Source organism: Schistocerca gregaria, unplaced genomic scaffold (genome assembly GCF_023897955.1).
Source record: "Schistocerca gregaria isolate iqSchGreg1 unplaced genomic scaffold, iqSchGreg1.2 ptg000561l, whole genome shotgun sequence".
In the NCBI taxonomy this organism is placed as follows: domain Eukaryota; kingdom Metazoa; phylum Arthropoda; class Insecta; order Orthoptera; family Acrididae; genus Schistocerca; species Schistocerca gregaria.
Genome location: NW_026061954.1, coordinates 10,554 through 33,711, shown reverse-complemented (window position 1 = coordinate 33,711; position 23,158 = coordinate 10,554). Strand labels below are relative to the sequence as shown.

General features: G+C 38.8%; 1 protein-coding gene across 3 annotated transcripts in view; it reads left to right on the top strand.

Annotated features, from left to right (window-relative positions):
* Positions 1-22,883, top strand: part of LOC126314467 (pleckstrin homology domain-containing family F member 2-like) — a 112,484-nt gene extending 89,601 nt beyond the window's left edge. For 2 of the 3 annotated variants that reach the window (XM_049992435.1, XM_049992434.1), the window contains exons 7-8: positions 2,211-2,391; positions 22,836-22,883. In XM_049992435.1, coding sequence (XP_049848392.1) covers positions 2,211-2,391; positions 22,836-22,876 — 222 coding nt within the window. In that variant the 3' untranslated portion in view covers positions 22,877-22,883. Of the gene's footprint in view, positions 1-2,210; positions 2,392-2,511; positions 2,577-22,835 lie in introns of those variants that run through there. The other variant, XM_049992436.1, reaches the window with a different exon arrangement.
* Positions 22,884-23,158: the final 275 nt, after the last annotated feature.

The window sequence follows — 23,158 nt, the reverse complement described above, 5'->3', positions numbered from 1 at the left end:
CTAGACAAGAATTTTACTCCATGGAATGTTGCTGGCGTTCCTACAGATTTGTGAGTCCTGTTTTAATTGGATCAACACTCAATTGATACTCTTAACTTATAAAATAAAACTAACTCCATCTTCAGTTTTAGGAAAAAAGCAAGGGCTACCTACAATAAGGACTTCTTATATCTCTAGTAATGTTTCATGTTAACATTAGTTTGATCTCTTTGTTTAGTGAAAATTGTTTGGACCATGAGGCATAGTAAGAGGGGGGGGGATTGAAAAGGTCGATGGGGCTTGAACACCTAATTTGGAAACAAAATATAGCTTGTTCCTTGTTCTTGTGTAAATTAATATGCGTACTTAGCCAGCACCATCCTGAGCTGCATTTTACTTGTATCATTAAGGCAAATAAATTTAGCTTCTTAGTCACCAATAACTGTCTCCAAACTAGTTTTGGCACTTACTCACTGGTCCAAGGCTGACATTCGTAACATTTTCACAACATTTTCAGGATGAGGCGTATATGGAAATTTATGGCACGGCACTGTCCAGTCCAGTGGGTCTCATATATAATTGCTTTTTGTTTCCCACCAAATCTTTCCTTTGTGGGTTTTTTACTAGTCAGATTGAAATTTTTTCCTGTGGCCTATATTCCCATTGTCCTTCATTTTATCTACTATCCCATTGCTTATTCTGCTCATAATCTGGTGTGTAATGCACGGTCTGGATGTCCTCCTGTGACTATATTGGGACATTGTAAGTTGTGCTCTATCTCCCTGTTGTTGGGGTGTGCATCATCCACAGGAGTACTCTGTGATCAATCTTGGAAATAGTTTCGTGTTCACCTAGACCTCCATGTTTGTGTATTGTCAGTATGTGTTGCACATACACTATAGGCATTCCCTGCTCTTTGATTGGCGTCTAATAAATTGAAAGAGTGAAGTGCCCAGTAGAAACTCCTCCAGGTTAAGTTCAGGTACTGTGATTATTTAAATTAATATCTAATATTTAGGTACTCTAATCCATATGACAGTTTAATGACATATTTTGACTCATTATTTTTCATGTCATCATTATACCTATTTTTTTCTTCTTTATATAACAATACCTTGTGTATATTTGGTTTTATGTGAGTGCAGTTGTTTGCATATATGCATCTTAATTTATTAGTTATACATAGTTTTTGTATTTTGTAAATGTGGCCTTATGCCATCCATGTGCACCACCTGGTTGCCTCGTGCCACAATATACACGTTGTTCGCATCTTGATCTGTCACAGTAATATTTGTGGGTGCGAAATGGACCTTGTGCCATGTGCAGCTCAAATTGCATTTATTTTGTAATCTTGGCTTTATTTTGTACTGCTGTGTGGAGTTAGCTTGTGTTCTCAGAGTAACATGTGATAGTCATTGAAATTCTTTCGCCACGTTCTTGATGATATATGAACAGTTTTCTTTTCTTTTAATGAGGTCTACTTTGCCTTTTATATGTTTTTATGATATTGGATTGCATATCCAGTCACAATTGCATCCATTTTCCATTTTAGATGGCTTTACCACAGATAAGTTTCATATCCAGCTATTTTTACCAAAGCTTGTAATGCTTTTAGTTCATTTTAGCTGATAGTCATACAAGATTCTAATTTGTTAGTTTCTTTTTTTTTTTATGGACAGTCTGATAATTCCCAAATGGGTAAAATGCATCATTGATATTAAATTATTTCAAAACCAAGATTGTTTTTATTCTGAAATAATTGTAAACTGTTTGCGAGTACCACCCTCCCGCTAGGGAATGGAAATGTGTTTTGTCTTCTTCCTCTTCCCCAGAATGGAAATCAGATTGAACAGGAGAAGATTTGATATGCTGGAGGATATTCGAACAGAATTGGAGAGGGTATTTAAACACCTTAACAACTGACTTCCAGAATACTTTTCTAAAGTGGTATAATCTTTAGGTTGGTGAATTAGTTCCCAAGGGGACTACTCTTATATATCTTTTCATTTCCTTCTTTTTTTCTTTTTTCATGTTTATAAAAATAAAAATAATAATATCACTTGACCTTTTTAAAAATTTCTTAAGTTTTTGTTAGGTACTCTTCCATACTTTGGTGATGTGTAATGCTGCTTAAATTACCTTCATTTATATTTGTGATATTGTATCACTGATTTTGTCTGTTTTTATTTGTTTGTTTGTTTATATATTTTTGTTTGTTTGTTTTGTTTCAGCACCATTGTCGAAAGTGCGGGGCAGTTGTGTGTGGTCCTTGTTCTAACAAAAGATTTCTTTTGCCAAACCAGTCATCAAAACCTCTTAGAGTGTGCTTGAATTGTTACGACACATTATCACGTGCAAAAACTAGACCGCCAAACAGTACAGTTTCATCACCTGATGGTTCATTCACAAAAGGTGAGTGAAAATATGGGATGTGTGGCACATCTATTTGTACTTCTCATATGAACAGATAATGATTGTGGTTATCTTTACTTTTTTTATGACCTTTGAAGTGTATGGTTTGTCTGTTGACAGTTCGTGTCTGGCTTCGTATCGTCAAGTAGGAGGAATATAGGAGAGATTTAATAAATATATATAAATGACCATTTTCACAGCCTCTGATGGGCTCGTTGGCAACTACGCTGTTTGGGAAAAACAAGTTACCATAAAAAAGTAAAAATAAAGACAAAGTAGAGAAACAAAATTGAGCCTGATAGAAGCTGTAAAAAAAGGGGGGGGGGGGAGGTGGGTCAGAACTCTCACTCTTAGCAAAACTATAAATTTAAAAGCAAAACTAAACAAGTTAACATAGACAAAGTAAACTACACCCCTGAGAAGTTGGTGAAGAATGGCAGAAAGAGTAACAGATAAATCATTGAATAGATTGTGGACAAGTCTTCCCTTAAATTTAGGAGAAGCTCTCGGGACAAACAGTTCAAGAGAAAAATCAAAGCAGTATGTTGAAAATGTAGCTCCCATAAAATTCAGTCATAAGGATGTCTTACCATTTCTCCTTTTGAAATTAAAAAATTATATATTCTTCCTAAAATAAGAGCTCTTCTGGGTTTGATGATGTTTCCAACAGAGTACCAAAGACTTGTTCCCATGTAATAAACCCTGTCTTATCTTAAATCTGTAATGCACCACTAACTTAAGCCATTTTCCCAGTGAGATGTAAATATGCTATTGTTAAATCCCTCTTTCAGAAAAGTGATAGGAAATATTTCAGTAACTATCAACCTGTTTGACTAAGGACACAGTTTTCCAAAATTTTGGAGATGATGATGTGTTGAAGAATAGTATCCTACTGTGAACAACAATAATATTGTCAGTAAATCACAGTTTGCATTTCAGAAGAATTGTTCTACTGAAAATTCCATTTATACGTTCACGTGTGAAATTTTACAAGCGTTAAATTTAAAATAGCATTGGTTAGTATTTTCTGTGACCTATCTATGGCATTTGACTGCAGGAATTCTAATACTCTCCTAGATAAACTGAGATTTTATGGGATTGATGGTATAGGTGGCCAATGGATGATGTCATACCAAACCAAAAGAGTGCAGAAGTTGTACTTAATAATTCAACCAATGTAAGTGGGTGATACTCTCCTGACTAGGGGTAAATAACTTACAGGGTTCCACAAGGCTCATTCTTAGGTCCACTATTGTGTCACATGTAAGTAAATGATCTTGTGTATAATATACAAGAAGCAGAATTAGTTCTTTTTACAGATGACGCTAGCACTCTATAATTGATCCAAATGTATAAACGGACATAGAATAAATTATTTATAATATTAAGTATTATTGAGTAGTTTTCCACGAATGGTCTCTCTCTCTCTCTCTCTCTCTCTCTCTCTCTCTCTCTCTCTCTCTCTCTCTTATGTTTTTAAAAGATGCAACATATTCAGTTCTGTTCATCTAGAGGTACTATGCTAATGATAAGTGTAACCTGGTGAGGAAATAATGAACATGATGGAAACATAAAAAATTATAGGTTTCCATATTGGTGAGAATTTAAACGGCAGAAACACATTTTGGAACTCCCAAAATACATAGTTCAGTCACATTTGTGCTTAGAATCATTGCAAGCCTTGGAGAGAGACAAATCAGTAAGTTGACAAATTTTGCATATTTTCATTCAGTCATGTCATCTAGAATGGTGTTCTGAGCTAACTCACCTTTAAGAAAGTAATTCTTCATTACTCAACAACAACAATAAAGAACAAACCACTAATAGGGCTAAACCCCCTTTTAGCGTGATTAGTTGGTTCAGGACAGAACTAACGAAGCCTCGGACAAGCGCTGTCATGGTCGGGGACGATGCTTGAACCCTATGCCCGTCCACAATTGTACGACACTGCTAGCCACACGGAAAATGATTTAAATCCAAATAGAGGTGTTTTGCAAGATATGCTTCCTGCAACAACTCTAGAAGGAAAACAAAGACAGAGGATGAGATGATCAGATGAAGTTAACTGACACCTCATGTTCCGTTATTACGAAGCAACAAACTTAAGAACCAACACAACTGGATGTAGATCACAAGTATACAGAACATTTATTACCAGATACCCAGAATTAAATTTTTAACAGAACGACTAGCTGATCAGATCTGTGTAATAATAAAAAATAACTGGGGACCCCAGTCAGAATTAGAAACATCAAACAAGTACAATAGATACTAGAACAAAATAATGTGCAATCAGAAGAAGAAGAAGAAAATACAGTAATGGACTCAGACATCCCAGAGCAAACAAACGAAGAACAACACGCATCAATTAAACAATCAGAGGAAAATGAAATCTTAAGACGGCCACCAGAACAAGCACAAATAGCACACGAAGTGACACATGTTAGATATAGAAGAAAAATTTCAGCTGACATATATAGAATACGAAGACACAAATACAGACATTAGACCATTCTTGCATAGACCACCAAATACCCACAAGTTGCAACAACAAATACAACTATCAACACTATCATACACAACAAAATAAATGAAAACACAACTATGGAAGAGTTACAACTACTGGTTTATATAGGATCACTCACTACACTAAATATACATACTAGGCAGAGATCAGAACCAACCAACACACAGAAGAAACCCACAAAACCAGCATGGCATCACAGGCTACAGATCAGAACAGAAAAACTGAGAAAAGACATCAGACAGCTAATACAATTTATAAGAAATGAAATATCAGACAAAAAACAAAAAAGGTTAGGTAAAATCTCACAACATGAAGCGATAGGGCAATTAGATGAAAAGAAGCAGAAATTACAAGCATTGGCCAAACGACTTAGAAGATACAAAAAAAGTGAAAATAGAAGGAAACAAAACCAAACATTCAACACAAACCAAAAGAAATTTTACCGGACAATAGATAACACACACATTAAAACAGACAATCCACCAAACATAACAGACATGGAACACTTCTGGAGCAACATATGGTCAAACCCGGTACAATATAACAGGCATGCACGGTGGATACAAGCAGAAACAGACAAATACAAGATGATTCCACAAATACCTGAGGTGATTATTTTGCGACATGAAGTCACCCAAGCAATTAATTCTACTCACAATTGGAAAGCCCCTGGAAACGTATAAAATAGCAAAAGAAGTTCATCTCAACACATTCACATGTAACTAAATTATTTAATAGACCCATACACATTCCCTGGTACACTTACTTTTCTGAAACCTAAAGGTCAAGCAGACACAGGAAACCCAGCTAAATGTCGCCCCATTACATGCCTACCACCAATATACAAAATATTAACTTCAGTCATTACCCAGAAATTAATGACACATACAACACAGAACAAAATTATAAATGAAGAACAAAAAGGCTGTTGCAAAGGAGCACGAGGATGTAAAGAGCATTGATAATAGATGCAGAGGTGACATATCGAGCTAAAACTAAACAAAGGTCGCTACACTACGCATACATTGATTACCGAAAAGCTTTTGATAGTGTACCCCACTCATGGTTACTACAAATATTGGAAATATACAAAGTAGATCCTAAATTGATACAGCTCCTAAACATAGTAATGAAAAATTGGAAAACCACACTTAATATCCAAACAAATTCAAATAATATCACATTACAGCCAATACAGTTTAAGTGTGGAATATACCAAGGAGACTCATTACGTCCTTTCTGGTTCTGCCTTGCTCTGAACCCACTATCCAATATGCTAAATAATACAAATTATGGATACAATATTACTGGAACATACCAACAAAAAAATCACACATTTGTATACATCGATGATCTAAAACTACTGGCAGCAACAAATCAACAACTCAGCCAATTACTAAAGATAACACAAGTATTCAGCAATGATATAAATATGGCTTTTGGAACAGACAAATGTAAGAAAAATAGCATAGTCAAGGGAAAACACACTAAACAAGAAGATTACATATTGGATAACCACAGCGACTGCATAGAAGCGATGGAAAAAACAGATGCCTATAAATATCTAGGATACAGACAAAAAATAGGAATAGATAACATAAATATTAAAGAAGAACTAAAAGAAAATTATACGGAAAAGACTAACAAAAATACTGAAAACAGAATTGACAGCAAGAAACAAGACAAAAGCCATAACTACTTATGCTATACCAACATTGACCTACTCATTTGGAGTAGTGAAATGGAGTAACACAGAACTAGAAGCACTCAATACACTTACACTATCACAATGCCACAAACATAGAATACATCATATACATTCAGCAACAGAAAGATTCACATTAAGCAGAAAGGAATGGGGGAGGGGATTTATCGACATAAAAAACCTACATTATGGACAGGTAGACAATTTAAGAAAATTCTTTATAGAAACTAGCAAAATGCACAAAGCAATCGCTCATATAAATACATCGGCTACAACATTGCAATTTCATAACCACTTCTACAACCCTTTAGATCACATAACATCAACAGATACGAAGAAAGTAAATTGGAAAAAGAAAACAGTACATGGCAAGCACCTGTATCATCTAACACAGCCACACATCGATTAAGACGCATCCAACACATGGCTAAGAAAAGGCAATATATACAGTGAGATAGGAGGATTCATGATTGCAATACAGGATCAAACAACAAACACCAGATATTACAGCAAGAATATTATTAAAGATCCCAATACAACAACAGATAAACGCAGACTTTGCAAACAACAAACAGAAACAGTAGCGGATGTACAACACTAGCAAATACAGAATACACTAGAAGACATGACAATGTAGCAAAAATAACACATCAACAACTTGCCATACAACATAAACTAATAAAACAACATGTTCCCACATACAAGTATGCACCACAAAATGTACTGGAGAATGATGAATACAAATTATACTGGAACAGAACCATTATAACAGATGAAAAAATACCACATAACAAACCTGACATCACACTCACCAATAAAAAGAAGAAATTAACACAACTAAGCGAAATATCCATAACAAATATACAGAAGATAACAGGAGAAAATATTGAAAAATACATCCAATTGGCTGAGGAAGTCAAGGGCATGTGGCATCAGGATAAAGTTGACATTATACCAATTATACTATCAACTACAGGAGTCGTACCACACAATATCCACCAGTACATCAACGCAATACAGCTACATCCAAACGTATATATACAACTACAGAAATCTGTAATTATTGATACATGTTCAATTACCCGAAAGTTCCTAAATGCAATGTAACATATACCGTACAGTTAAAAGGAAGTCGCACTTGATCAAGGTTCGTGTCACTTTCCATTTTTAACCATACATAATGTCTGAGAAAGGAAAGAAATAATAATAGTACTAAGTGGTGCTCACCCATGATCCTCTTTTAGATATCTGTTGAAGATCTCAGGCATTTTGACTTCTGCTTCACAAAATATTTATTTCCTCAGGAAGTTTACTGTAAATAATTGTTGGAGTAGAATAAACAATCATATTACACACATTAGTATTTTTTGTACAAAAAACTTTGTGCACCATTAAAGCCTTTGTTTTAGCGGAACATGGCTTCATCAATCTTCATTATCTTTTTAAACAACAGCAAAATCAAAGGTAATCCAGTCACAAAAATGAAACAAATAAAGGAGGTGCTGCCTGCTTCTAGCCTCGAAATGATACCTAGAAAGTAAACCTAATCACATGCTTGGTACACAAATAATGAAATGAATGAAGTCTACTACTCACCATACAGCTGAGCACACAGATAAGACTGAAATCATCTGTAAGCCTATGGGACAATACAGTGTTTTTCCTCAGAGCAAAGAGCCTAACACACACACACACACACACACACACACACACACACACACACACAGAGACAGACTCTGTGTCAGACAGAAAAAAGAGAAGGGTGTCCAAGGCCAACAGAAAGACAAATAACGCTGGTTAGTCCTAAGCTGTCAGTACCACAGTCCCTACTTCCTCCAGGGGAAAAAATAGTGTAGGATTGAAAACAGAAAGAGGGCATGTAGCTCACTGAAGATATTAGTTAAAAATGAGTTAGCATAAGCAAGGTGGAAACAAAGGGGGGACGGAAGAAATAGTAAAATAACAACTGATCCAGAAACGAAGAAATGATATGTTCTTGTAATAAAGTGTAACATGTAATATTGATGAAAATCACCATTTTAGTTGAGAAGGAGAAAAAGCAATAAGATAAGTAATTCTACTTACAGTGACTGCAATAGCTTAAACTTTAGTGCGAAAAAAAAAAAAAAAAAATATGACAGTGGGGTTAAAGCAGTTCCTGGAACAGGAAGATCTATTGAATGGAAACTTGTTTGTTTTTATACGATGCTGTATTTATAAATTTTATGTTTTGTTTTTACTCTACGTCGTTGATCCTTTTGCGCTAGGAAGGCAGTATTGTACTAGTGACCATGTTGCCTTTTAGTGTACTACAAGGTGATGGCATATTTCTTGTCTTTGTTGAAGACTATGCATATTTTGAATATTTAAGGTGATAAAATATATCCACTGGCTTTATTTGTCTCTGTTTTGCCGGTGCTCAGATTGATCTGTAGTTATGACAATACAATATTTTTGTTGATAATTACAACCTCATCTAGAGGTGTGCAACAACTGGCATCGCAGGAGCATTTTCATTGAAAACTCCAGTCTATGTTGGATAAGCTGTCTGTTGTAAGCTTAAATTTCCATTTTATTTCTCTTTACTACTTTGTAGCTGCATTATTTATTTTTAACCTCATCTACCCCTGTACAAGGGCTTTTTCAGTTACTTAACTCTTCTCACTGGAAATCCTGTCCACCCCCCACAGTTCCTACCCCGATATCAAAAATATTATCTGCCTTATTTCTTCCTCTTGTATTTCTTTGCATTGCTTAATGTTGTACACTATTTCAGCAGGTCAACATTTATAGGGCGTATTGGTTTGATTGGGAAGAGAGAATGGCAAACTGGCCAGGGTTGCTAGCTTCATTCTCCAAGTAGTATTAGGTTCATGCAAGGGTAGTGTTCTGATTTATGCTGTGGTTATTACTTTACTACACAGTATTGAATTACTGACGAAATAAATAACAGCTAGTGTAATTGTGCCATTCCTCAGTATAAAACTCTGGTTGTTATATATAATTATTTCTTGAAAAATGTTGTTGTTCATATGGGTATCTCGATGAAAATGAGAGGTTAAATAAATGTTCATAATACAGTGACATGCCCAGAACATTTCCTTCCTAAGGTTTGCATGTAGGATTAGAAAAACAGGATGGTGTATCTTGCCTCTAAGTAAGACATGGAAACTGAATGCTGTCCTTCCTCAGAAAATACATACTGTAACATAGATCTCAGATTCTAGTAGTGCAGGATATGAGAGTGTGAATTAATTTATTATTTATGTTAAAGAAACATAAAGCAACACTTTCCAAAGTGAAATCTTTCTTTTTGTCATTACATATGTATCATTCATGTATATTAAATATGTAATTTTTGTACTTGTTACTAATAGTGTATTACTGAGAGCCCATAGTACATCCTTGAGTTTAACCTTTACCAATAGGTCATTACAGAAAGTGAACATATGTGGATATGAGATCTATGTGAGGCAGAGGGTGGAGAGTAGTGGTGGCAGGGGGGAGGGGTGTTAGCCTTGAGTATGGTTGTCTAAAGTAAGTGCTTACTGCATTGGTAGTTTCAAGGATTCCTCGTCTTCAAATAAATGTCACAAATATGAACAATATATGTTCAAAATTTTGCAGTAAATAAAAAGTTTTTATAAATTATTGTGCTTAAGAACTGCATAAAAATGGTAGATTATTCCATATAAAAAAATCTTTTTAAAGTGCTAGAAGACTGCCTTTTCTTTCTATAGCTGTAGCTTTACGAACTTCCAAAAATTTTCTTGAAATATTCTCCTTGATTTTAAACTGAGATTATATGCATTTCTCAGAAAAGTCTTCTCAACTTTGAGAAGTTGTTTAGTAGTTCAATGAAAATAACTTTATCTTTTGCTCATATTTCTCATTGTATATTACAAGGGTTGCCCAGAAAGCAATGCACTGCATTTTTTTCCTCAGCTAAAAACAAAGCTATGAATGTGAAACATTACATGAGTATTATTTGAAATCTCGTGAGTGCACCAAGTTTCTGTCACTTCTGATAGAAAGCATAGTTGCAGGGCAGTTTCAAAATGGCCTCTGTAGGTGATGTACGTTACAAGCAAGAAACTGCAGGGAATATTCACAAACACTTGTTGCGAAGTCTATGGAGCATCCGCTGTCAACAGAAGTACAGTTAGTCACTGGGCATGGAGGGTGTGGTCATCACAAGGCAGTTCGGCAGAGCTCCACTATTTGCAGCAGTCAGGGAGACCATCCACGACTGTTACACCTGGCATATTGCAGTGAGCTGATGTTGTTATTCGTGAGGACAGACACATGAAGACTTGGTGGTTGGCGCTGCATCTGTCAATCAGCATTGGAAATGAGATTGCAATTATCCACACTCTTGGGTATTCAAAAGTGTGTGCAAGATGTGTCCTGCGGTGGCTAATGGAAGAGCACAAATTTCACAGGAAAAAAAAAAAAAAAAAAACTTGTTTTGATTTGTTGCAACATTTTGAAGCTGAGAGAGAGGCCTTCTTGTCCCAGATTGTTTGAGTTGATGAAACCTAGGGTCACCAATTTGAGACCGAAACAAAATGACAGTCAATGGAATGGTGTCATTCCAACTCCTCACAGAAGGAAAATATTCAGTGCAACTGCTTCCACTGGTAAGGTCATGATAATCATGTTCTGAGACTGTGAAGGTGTGATTCTCATTGATGTGATGCCAAGAGGCGTTGTCATTAATTCAGAAGCATATGTCAACACAGTAACAAAACTCAAGATGCGTTTCTGGCAACTTTGGCGCCACAGCAGCCCAGGAGATGTTTTGCTGCAACACGATAATGCTCAGTGGCACACATGTCTGAAGACTGTTGAACACGTCACAAAACAAGGTTGGACAGTGTTACGCCATCCACCCTATAGCTCTGACCTAGCCCTCCACCCCCCCCACCCCACCTCACCCCTGACCTAGCCCCCTTGGACTTACTCTTGTTTGGGCTACTAAAGGATGCCATTCATGCAAAACATTTTGAGGATGATGAGGTGGTAATTCACATAGTGAAGCACTGGCTCCACCACCAGGACAAGGATTGGTACCGATAGGGCATACATGCCCTTGTTGCGTGCTGGAGGAAGGCCATAAAATGGGTGGAGATTACATGGGAAAATAGGGTGTATAGGTGAAACACCATTCTTTAGTGTGTGTAATTCTCATTATGTTCAAAGGAAAAAAATGTGGTGCATTGCTTTATGGGCAACCTCCTCTGTAATGTAAAAATAACAGTGCAGTCATTCTAACAGTTTGGTATAAATAACAAATAATATTCCATTATGTCTCCGAGATATGAAATGTAAGTGAAAGATCATCCTCATGATGATTCCTCAGATCTTGTGTTAACTTCTTTGTGGTGATCATGACAACTGACAAAACTAGCCATTCATCTTTTTTGCTGCCTTGATACAAGCAAAAGATGTAATTCATTGTCTAGCTCGTTTCCATTTTTCTTGTTATTTTTTGTAATATTGTCAGAGATTCTTGGGAAATGCGTCCTCGGTGCAATGTGTTGTGCTAACATTGACTTTCCAAGTTTCTCCAAGAATATTCTTCTTCTAGTCAATTTTTTGCATTGCAATTAGGGTAAATCAAAGTCCAATAGACTTATGCTTTCTGGTAGAAATATCACGAACATTGTGGAAAACTATCATGGCCACCTATTGGTTTTTCATGTTTATGTTATGTTCATGTCATTCATGTTGATGTTATGTTCATGTCTGCTGATAATGTATATGCACAGCCTCTTTTGTTGAAATATGATTCAGAATCATTTTTGGCTTTCTAGTAGTCCTGTTACTGATAGTTTCATCAACGTGGTGGAGTGTGCTTGTTAGTACAACCTTCTTATTTCCTGTAGCAATAAACAAAACCACTATAGTGTCATTTTTGATGTAAAATGAAGAGCTTTGAGCTTCATTGGCATCGGTCATATTGTGTGGAAGCTCTAGTTTATTTTTCTGTATAGTTCCACACATTGTTAATTTCCTTTTCAGGAGCAACTGTCCCAAATTGTGTGATGTAAAAAAAGTTTCACATGTGATATTCTGATCTCACAGCTTGGGAGAAAGTTCAGCAACTACCCTTATTCTCTAATTTTTTTCTGGAGTCTCTCTGCTTTTCTTTCTTGTATAAATGTTTGCTTGTAGTGCATATGAAATTTTTCTGTCACACAGTGTCCATATTTTTTACCTCTTATTTTGCTGATTTGCTTGAGAATATACTGTTTGAATTGTCAGCAACCTCCAAATCCTGCTAACTGTTTGTCGAGAGTAATATTTTCTCTTCAGTTATAGAACATAGGAAGGACTTCTACCCACTTCTTCCAAATACTAGGAATTGCAGCAAGTTTATCGGTACACCGTCTTTCCTCTATGTTGGATATCTTATCAAATCACAGGACATGTGATATTTTAAAGAATGTTTCATTGGACATGGTTGCTTGAAATATGATCTGTCCAGTATCCTTATCTTATAAAACTTTTGTAGATTCAGCATACGATCAATATACATCTGCAAGGAATAAAAGCCCTAAGTATGCATGAAAAACGGAATCATCAATGATGGTCCATTGTTGAAGATAAACTCATCACCTATCAGTATTTGATGCCTCCATTATTTTGTTTTAGAGCACTGTACAAAATACTACTTCAAATGAACATTTTATGTCACTTATCCTGCCGGTTGCATATCGGTAACTCCTGGGGTATTCTTAATGATGTTAGAAGCTGATAGGCAGCCATGTTGTGCTAGTTGATGTAACCACTATTCTGTATTCCCACTGTGAATTCTATACAGGCTTTGAACTATCGTTAGAACACTTGCTTTCACATGTGTCACTAACATGATTAAACTCTGAAAAAGTTCCTTCATCAGTTGATGCATATACTAATTCTTCCAACTCAACATCTGTCAATTATGTAATTGCCATGGTGTCAGAATTCAAACTGGCCAGAAACAATAAAGATTAAAATAATTAACAAGTATCATGCGTGCCGACTGTGGGTGCACCGATGCTTGACCGCTCACATTCATAATCTTCTGTGTGTGCCACACCCACAAAATTTGTAGTTTGATAAAAACAAAAGAAAATACATCTTTCTCACTTGCCTTTATCAAAAAGTGATGGACTATTAAAACACTGAGATGGTAGTTAAAATTTCTGACCCATAAAACCTATCTGTTCATTTCGGATGTCTTTGTGCAAAGGGAACTGAACAACACTCTATTGCTTTCCTTGCCCTTGTATGGCCAAGTCAAAGGCACTCTCCAAAGTAAAAGTCACACTATACTGGGAATGAAATCCCATCTTTTTGGCTTGCTTTCACATTTCCTTACAAGTGTGCTACAATACACTCTCTCCATTCATTAACAATTGTTTTAAAATATCTGCTTGCCAATATTAAGCAGTGATAAAGAATAATCCAATATCCATTGAGACAATGGCTTTGAAGGGCACCAGAGCTTATATTGTAGCCTGAAGGGGTGTTACCGCTTTAAAGCTGATACAAACAAGAGGGTCTACTGACAGGATGCATGGAGCAAAAGCTCGTCACTGGCAGAAATGTTCTTAGTTTTCAAACACTGCACGTTTACTGGGCACCTGTGGAAAGTTGAAATGCAATGTTTAGTATTGCTTCTATATCTACTTTGAAATTCGAACAGTTCCTCAGTCACTATGGATAAATTCGTCATCACCATCACAGGTGGATATTACTAACACCGACAATAGTGAAAAGCGTGCCCAGCCAGAAAAATAAGGAATCTGAGAATGTGTCTTGTTCCACTTGCTGTACTACATCAGCAAGAAACTGTCAGGCAGGCCGTACCATGAAGGATGGAAAAACACATTTTCTTGGATTTATTACACCAAAGAATTGGACAAAGCATTCTGTAGTGTGTGTAAAAATGCTTTTGTTTCCAGTATAGGGTTCTATCGGCAACTACTACTTCTGTTGACAGGGATTTGTGTAATGCGTTTGTTCAAAATGGATTTTCCCAGTGGCAAGAGGCAATTGTATGTTTCAGAGTTCATGAAAACTGTACACTTCACCATCATCTCAACACATAAATAGATATGACAAATGGACGCAAGGTGATTTTAAAGATAATAATGTCCGTCCAGTTTTTAAATCTGCAATGAATAGCAATTCATGATCACATAAATGAAGCATGAAATATTCATCAGTGGCTAATGCTTAGAGGAGAAAATGCTCCTGACTTGAAATCTTGGCTACAGCGAACTTCATGTAAGTGGGTTTCTCACAATATATTGAATGAAATTGTCTCATTATCTAGCGATGAACAAGAAAACATTGTGAAATCTATTGAGGAGGCACCATATTTTTCTCTTTTTGTAGATGAGACTTTCGGCATATCGGTGAAGGAACAACCATCCATACGTTTCAGATATGTCGATAAAAAATCTTTAAGTTGAAGTAGTTTTTACGAGCTTTTATGAAGTAGCTGCAGCAAGTTCTAGGGCATTGTTAGAAGTTGTCCAGGATATCAATAGACATTTATCCTTCGTCATAAAATACTGTTGTGGTCTATGTTATGATGGTGCAAGCAATGCCAGTGGACTTTTAATAAGATTACAAAGTAGGATTACTCAGTTGGAACCAAGATATATATTAAGTTATTCACCAAAGAGGCTAGTGGTGTTTCAGTCACTACAAGTAGACAACGAAGATGGTGTTGAAAAATACGTTCGCAGACTGACTTTGCGACCATTCTGTCCTTCAGGGTCGTGTGTCAGGGTACAATCACTACAAGTGGTGGAAAGTAATTATCACATTCTCTTGAAATAATTGGAAGATCTGCCAGAAGAAAAATATGAAGTCGGTGGGGAGGTTAGTGAATATTTTTCAAACCTGCATCAATTCAGATTTTTTATTTCCCAGAAAATGTTAATTCCAGTTTTCTCCAGGACTGAACAACTTCAGTCTACTTTTCAGAAGAAATCTTTGTCATACCAAGAAATAAAAACGTTGGTGGAAACTTTGTCTGCTAGTTTAGCTTCACAAAGGGATATATTTTTTGAGTTGTGAAATGAGACCATTAGGAAAGTGGAGGAAGGTAACATTGATGAACCAGTTTCGCTTAGGAAAGGAAGATGCCAAAACACTACGATGAAGGTAGTGATCCTCATATATATCAAATGGCTGAGGAAATGGCAAACAGATATTTTTTTTAAAAAAAATAATTGATGTGGCTGTGGATTCATTAAATCATAGATTTGACTTAGGAGTCCTGGACCTTATTTCACAACCTGAAGCTTTTGCTATCATTCAAATTAGTGCTGATTGAATCCTGCAGTTTTATAGGGCCGACTTTGATAAAGACAAGATAACATTGCATAAGCACGCCTTTCTAGATGTGTGCAGAACAGAGAAAGAGAAAGTGGCCAACTTGGCAGAAATGACAAATATTTTAAACAGAGAAAATGGTGGTCCCATGCATGAAATGCCAACAGAATTTGTGAAGTTTGTTCTGATGATTTTAACTATACCTGTTACTTCTAGTACCTCTGAGCGGTCGTTTTCAGCACTTAGACAATTGAAAACACTTTTGTGGTCAACAATGACACAAAAAAGATGAATTATTTGACAGTTTTACATGTTCGTAAAGAAATGATCAAAAAAATACTGATATTACCAAAATTGCAAACAAATTCATATGTGCAAATGACCTAAGAAGGAAAGTGTTTTAAAACTGAAAGCTAATTATGTCATTATCATTATTTGGTACGAAAGTACCACAAACCGTCAGCTGGCTTGTGGAGTATGGATGTAGATGTAGAAGTGAGTTATTTTGTAGTTCTGTTCACAAATAAATCTTTGCATCATTTTTTCTCCAATAAATTAAAACTGTCTGAAGATTTTTTTCATTTTAATTTTTATGCACGAGTTATTATCTTTTCATTGTTGCCTCTTGCAGTCACTGTGTATTCAAGTTGTTTAAAGTATACGATACCTGATCCATATATAACTGGCATTTAGTTAGTGAATTAAAAGTTGAAAAGAGAGAAAGAATTTAATACAGAAAAAATGGATTAATATTACAATTACATATTTCGAGAATATTCATTACAGTATCCTTATAGTCCAAACCCACTAGCGCAATAGCCCCCTTGTGGGCCAGAGCCTGTCACAGAAGCCTTTGTGTGGGCAGATGAGCGGTCGATGAGTTCCTTTGGTCCCAGGGTTGCCCCTAGTACTCATTTCAGATTGAGTACGGCTGTGCAGGTGCAAATGGATGTATTGTTAGGGCCTGCAGTGCTGACCGGCTTGGTGCTTAAGTGGCATTCAAATTAAAATTAAAAAAAAAAATAATTAAAATATGTGCAAAAATAAACACAAAAATATGTATACGATATACAGTAAAGTCAAATGCATAGAAATGATCAGACGAAGACTGTTTTGTAGAATCAGTCAATGCTAAATTGAGTTTAGCACAGAGTATGTAAACAATGCGTGTCCTTATCACCTCTCATACCACTTTGATTGCAGTATGTTTCTCGGACATTACAAAAGTGCAGTGCAGATTAGTTTTTACAAAACAACAACAACGATGAAAATGTATACCAAATATCACATTTAGGTAGAAAATTATCCATTCTTGATGTCTAGTGTATCTGAGACTGTATAATGCAAATTTTTCTCAATATTTAATTTTTGTCATATCTTTATTTGGCAACACAGTCAATTATCCACTACGAAATAATGGTGTAATAATCAGGAGTCTGCTCAGTTTAGCATAACAGTTACAGACGTTTACAGTGTCACAAGTGAATGCTATTCTGAAGGGAAAAATTGTAACAGCAACTATCAACGTGAAAAAGAAGATGGTAATAAAATTGCCATAAATGTAATTAGGCCTGTTAACATCACAGACTACTAAATGATGGCACAGATTATCTGTTGGGTGTAAATGATGAAACTGAAAAGTTCTTTGTCTGAAAGTGTTATAACCTTTAATCACCAATAATTGCATGGATAATCAAACACACACACTTAGAAACAATAGCTGGTTACATAACAACAACTCAGTATCTCTTATTTGACTGCCGTGCCGTGACATGCGGCCAGCGCCGTTCGTAGCTAGGTGGCGCTCCCGCGCTCAGCCGAGTTGCGGAGCGCCTCTATTGCCTTAGGCACGTACTGTCGTGGCGGCACTGTTAAATGTGGTGGCACTGTCACAACACTTTTCCCCCCGTGAAAAAAAAAAAATCACTTCCTTGGAGACATGGACAGCGCGGAGACATCCATGCCCTTTTGTGAGGCCCCGAGAAGATCCCGCAGAGAGACACTAGAGTATGGTCGAAAATGTCCAGGACGGAAGCTTGTGTGTGGCACGTGCCTCCTGGACGAGATGATGGGTAAAAACTCGAGAGCAGCATCCATAGGTGTCGTGGACCTGGGGGTGTGCTCTAGCATGATGGGTCCCCGAGAAGGCAGCGTCGCGACTGGGGCTGGTTCCGGCGTACTCGGAAGCGGTGGTGATGTCGACTGCGTCAACACGTATGGTAGATCGGCAGCAGTGACAGGACAGGCGTCTCGGGCTGGTGGAGGTGAAGGAAGGGGCAGTAGCACCGGCGTGACCACCACTCGTGGGCGCATCTGGTCGTAATGGCGAACAACTATGCCGTCGTCTGCATGTATTTCACAAAGCCGGCGGCCGCGAAGAGCCTTGACCACCTCTGGAATCCATTTAGGGCGAGATCTATACCCTCGTATTGACACGTCGGCGCCCACCGAGTATTTTCTCGCACTAGGGGACACAGCACAAGGCCTGACAGGGTAAGCAGGGGTAGTAGAGTGCGCGGTTGGGGGCCATGCAAGAGTTCAGCAGGGCTGCGATCACCCAGAGGCGTGAAGCGATAAGAACTCGGAAATTGCAGCAGAGCGTCATCTGTGGAAAAATCACAAAGAATTTTTTCATCTGGCTTTTGAAAGTGCGGACAAGGCGCTCGACATCCCCATTCAATTGTGGATGGAAGGGCGGTGCTGTAACATGATGAATTCCTTCCTTGTCCAGTACAAAAATCACGGAAGGCCTGCGAAGAGAACTGAGGGCCATTGTCCGTAACAATTGTGGATGGAAGACCTTCTAGCGCAAAGATTTTGGACAAAGCCAGCTTCGTTGCCGCAGTGGTGGGCGACGGACATCGAACAACAAACGGAAACTTCAGAAGGCGTCAATCAACAGTAGCCAATAAGTACCGAGGAAGAGGCCGGCAAAGTCAGCGTGCACCCGTTCCCATGGCTGCGCCGGATCAGGCCATGGAGAGGGCATTGTACGAGGTGCAGCCAGTTGTTGAGCACACTGACCACACGCAGCAACCATGTGGGCGATGTCCGAATCAATACCGGGCCAATAAACATGCCTGCGGGCCAGGGACTTAGTCCGAGGAATACCCCAATGGCCTTCATGCAACAGTTTGAGAACATCTTTGCGAAGAGAGGCTGGCACCATGACCCATGGAGATGCGCCATCTGTGGCCAGAAGAACACCACCATCACGAACAGACGGATGAAGGGGCAAGGCATGGTAGTTGCGTAGGGGATCCGATGCCCGGCCCTTGGTCCTGTCCGGCCAACCCTTTTGAACAAAACTGATCACCTGACGCACGCCCGGGTCCCGTGCAGTAGCCGACATGACCTGTGAACCTGTGAGTGGAAAACCCTCGACCGCATGACGTTCTTCCTCATCAATGTGGAAACAGAGTAGTTCATCACGATCGAAAACCGGGTCGGGGCCCATCGGCAATCGCAACAATGTGTCAGCGTTGGTGTGCTGGGCCGTGGGGCGATAGTGAATCTCGTAGTGAAAACGAGACTCGTATAAGGCCCAACATTGCAGGCGGTGAGCTGCCTTATCCAGAAGCGACGCCGATGGGCTGAACAGAGACCAGCGGCTTGTGGTCGGTGATGAGGTGAAACTTAGAACCATACAAAAAAAGCTGAACTTTTTTAGAGCATAAATGATAGCGAGTGCCTCCCTTTTGATTTGAGAGTAACGCCGTTGCGCATCGTTGAGGGTCTTGGAAGCATAGGCGATGGGTCGTTCCGACCCATCCTCATACCGATGGTCGAGAACAGCCCCTAGGCCATACTGTGACGCGTCAGTCGCCAGAACCAAGTGCTGACCTGGACGGAATGTGGCAAGACAAGGTGCCTTCAGGCGGACAAAAGCCTACTCATACTCGTCGGACCAATAGAAAGGGACGTTTTTGCATAACAGCTGATGCAGAGGATGAGCTACCACCGCCGCTGATGGAATGAATTTGTGATAATTAGCAATCTTGCCTAGAAACGCCTGAAGGTCTTTGACCGTAGACGGCCGGGGTAGAGCGTTAATGGCCGCAACGTGCTGACGTAGAGGACGTATACCCTCACGGGACAAGTGGAAACCAAGATACACAATGGAGTGTTGGAAGAACTGTGACTTGTCCAGATTGCACCTCAACCCAGCCGAATGCAAAACTCGAAACAGTGAAAGCAAATTGCGAAGGTGCTCCTCAGTGGAGGCCCCCGTGACAACAATGTCATCCAGATAGTTTATGCAGCCGGAAACGGAAGCCGTGAGCTGTTCCAAAAACCGCTGAAAAATGGCCGGTGCGCTAGCGACGCCAAATGGTAACCGCTGGTACTGATACAACCCACAAGGAGTGTTGATGACGAGAAATTCCTTGGAAGAAGCATCCAATGGCAACTGATGGTACGCCTCTGATAAGTCAAGTCTGGAAAAGAACTGGCCCCCAGCGAGCTTGGTAAATAACTCCTCAGGACGGGGAAGAGGATAAGTGTTAATGAAGCTCTGAGCGTTGACAGTGGCTTTAAAATCGCCACACAATGGCAGACTCCCGTTTGGTTTAGAAACCACCACGATTGGCGATGCTCATTCGCTGGAGGTAACAGGAAGGAGAACCCTTGAAGCTGTTAACCTGTCTATCTTAGCCTTGACAGGTGCACACAACGCCACTGGAATAGGGCGTGCCTGGAAAAACTTAGGGTGAGCTGTAGATTTAAGAGTAATGTGGGCTTCAAAATCCTTGGCACGACCCAGACCAGCAGAGAACACGAATGAAAATTCAGAACACAATCCATCCAGCTGTTGATACGGAATAACCTCAGATACGGGGTGCACATCATCATCAATGGAGAACCCGAACAACTGGAAAGCATCATAACCAAACAGGTTTTCAGTGCCCGCATGATCCACCACATAAAACGTGAGGGGCCTAACAACCGACTTGTAGGCAGTGGAAGCATCAAACTGGCCAATGATAGGAATTTTCTGTTTATTATAAGTTCTCAGATTTCGCGTAACTGGAGACAAGGGAGGGGAGCCCAACTCCAAATACGTGCGAGAATTAATGAGAGTTACTGCAGAGCCAGTGTCCACTTGCATGCGAATGTCTTTATCCAGAACACGAACAGTAACAACCAACTTATTTGTTTGAGAAAGCACACAGTTAACATCCAAATCCGATGCCTCGTCCTCGTCGACAGGAACTTGAGGGGACTGACACACAGAAGCAATGTGGCCTTTGTGAATTACATGTGGCCCAACATTTTGGACACTTGGCCCTGCTGTACGAAACAACGTGGACAAGAAGGAAGTGCGGAACGAACCTGCTTCTGTGGTTGCTGTTTTCGCTGCTAGCGTTGCGGCCCAACGCAACGATTACGCCAGTGAACCGCCGCCACATCTTCGTTCTCCTGTGAAACAGGCAAATTGTCCGTGTCGAAAGTTGACTGTACAGCGCCTACATCACACCACGCGTCTATTTGCGCGCCAGCAGCTTGAGACACTTCAAAGGATTGAGCGATGCTTAGAACGCCGAAAGCCAAGGAGTGTTGCCGCAAACGCTTCTCATAATCCTCCCAGTCTTCAGCGGCCTCGTCGTAAGGAGGGAATGGAGGCGGAGAAGAGGAAGACAGACAATGAGTAAGCGACGTCGACAATGCCTGAATAGCAGCCGTCAGCTGTGTTTGTTGTTCAATGAGCGCTTGCATAAGCTGTTCCATGTCTGCCCTGTCACGAACACACAAATCCACAACGCAGTGAAAATATCCGTCCTCGTCGCCAAAAAGTGTTATAACCTTTAATCACCAATAATTGCGTGGATATTCACACACACTCACTTAGAAACAATAGCTGGTTACATGATAACAACTCAGTATCTCTTATTCGACTGTCGTGCCATGACATGCGGCTGGCGCCATTCGTAGCTAGGTTGCGCTCCCGCACTCAGCCGAGTTGCGGAGCGCCTCTATCGCCGTTTCCACGTACTGTTCTGGCGGCACTGTTAAATGTCGTGGCACTGTCACAACAGAAAGAATCTTTCAGCTTGGAGGGAAGTGATTTGATATTGGAGGTGTCTAACCAAAAGTATAGTGTGACACAAAACTATATGCATTTCTGAAGGTGTAAGTTGTATTCAGTTCATGGTGTAAGAAAAACACAGTTGTTGCCAGCATGTATTCATAACTAAGAAAACATGAAAACATGTGACAATAGCTGCTTGAGCTTATTGTCGATATGATGATAGCACTGGAATGTAATAATATAGCTTTTCAGAGACATGGGAAAAAGAGGAAAATCAAACAGTGGAAAGCCTTGTTAAGTGAAGATAAATGAAAGATTTTAAGTTTTTGTGAAATAATGGATCAAAGTACATCAGGAAAAGAAAAGGAATTGCTAAGTGCAACAGACAAAAAGGGACTTCCTGAATAAATGCTGTGGTCAGGGTTATGACAGTTGTGCCAATATGTCAGGCATACACAAAGCTATCAGAATGAGAATTCAACAAAGGGCTGCAAAATCATTGCATTGTGCAGTGCACACTTTAAGTCTAGTACGTAACGATTCTACACGTGTAATTCAAGAAGTCAGATCCTTTATGACACAGTAAACAACATGTTTGTCTTCGAGATTACCAGTCTGTAAAAGCCTTTGTTAGGCTTACGTCTATAAGGCTACTTAAGGCTCTGTAAAAAATAATGTTGACATTTAAGTAAAGGGAAGAAAGAGAACAAGCTGTTGTTATAAAAAACCAATTAGACAAATATGAATTCATTTTGTAGATAGCATTGCAATCAAAGCTTTCCAATTTAGCGTCTCAAATTACGCAGTCGGAAAATGTAGAGCTTGGTAAAGCATGTTTTCTTGTTCAGATGGAGCTGATAATTTATCTTGCTGTCAACACAATTTTTAAGAAGCATTGTAGTCGTCTACGTCTTTGGAAAAGAAATGGGACATTTTAATCGCTGTTTGGACATCGTTGTAGCCAAGTAAAAGAGCAAATTTGAAGGTATGCATAATGTTAATCATTTCTTCAAAATTATTTTTCCAAGATTTATAAATTCTGCTTCCAATGAAGAAATTTAAAGTGCAGTAGGAATTCTTCAAAATGAATATGAGGAGGATTTACCCAGTAAATTCCCAGAGCAAAAAGCTCTATAAAAAAATAATAATAAATAAAAAATAAAGAAATAGC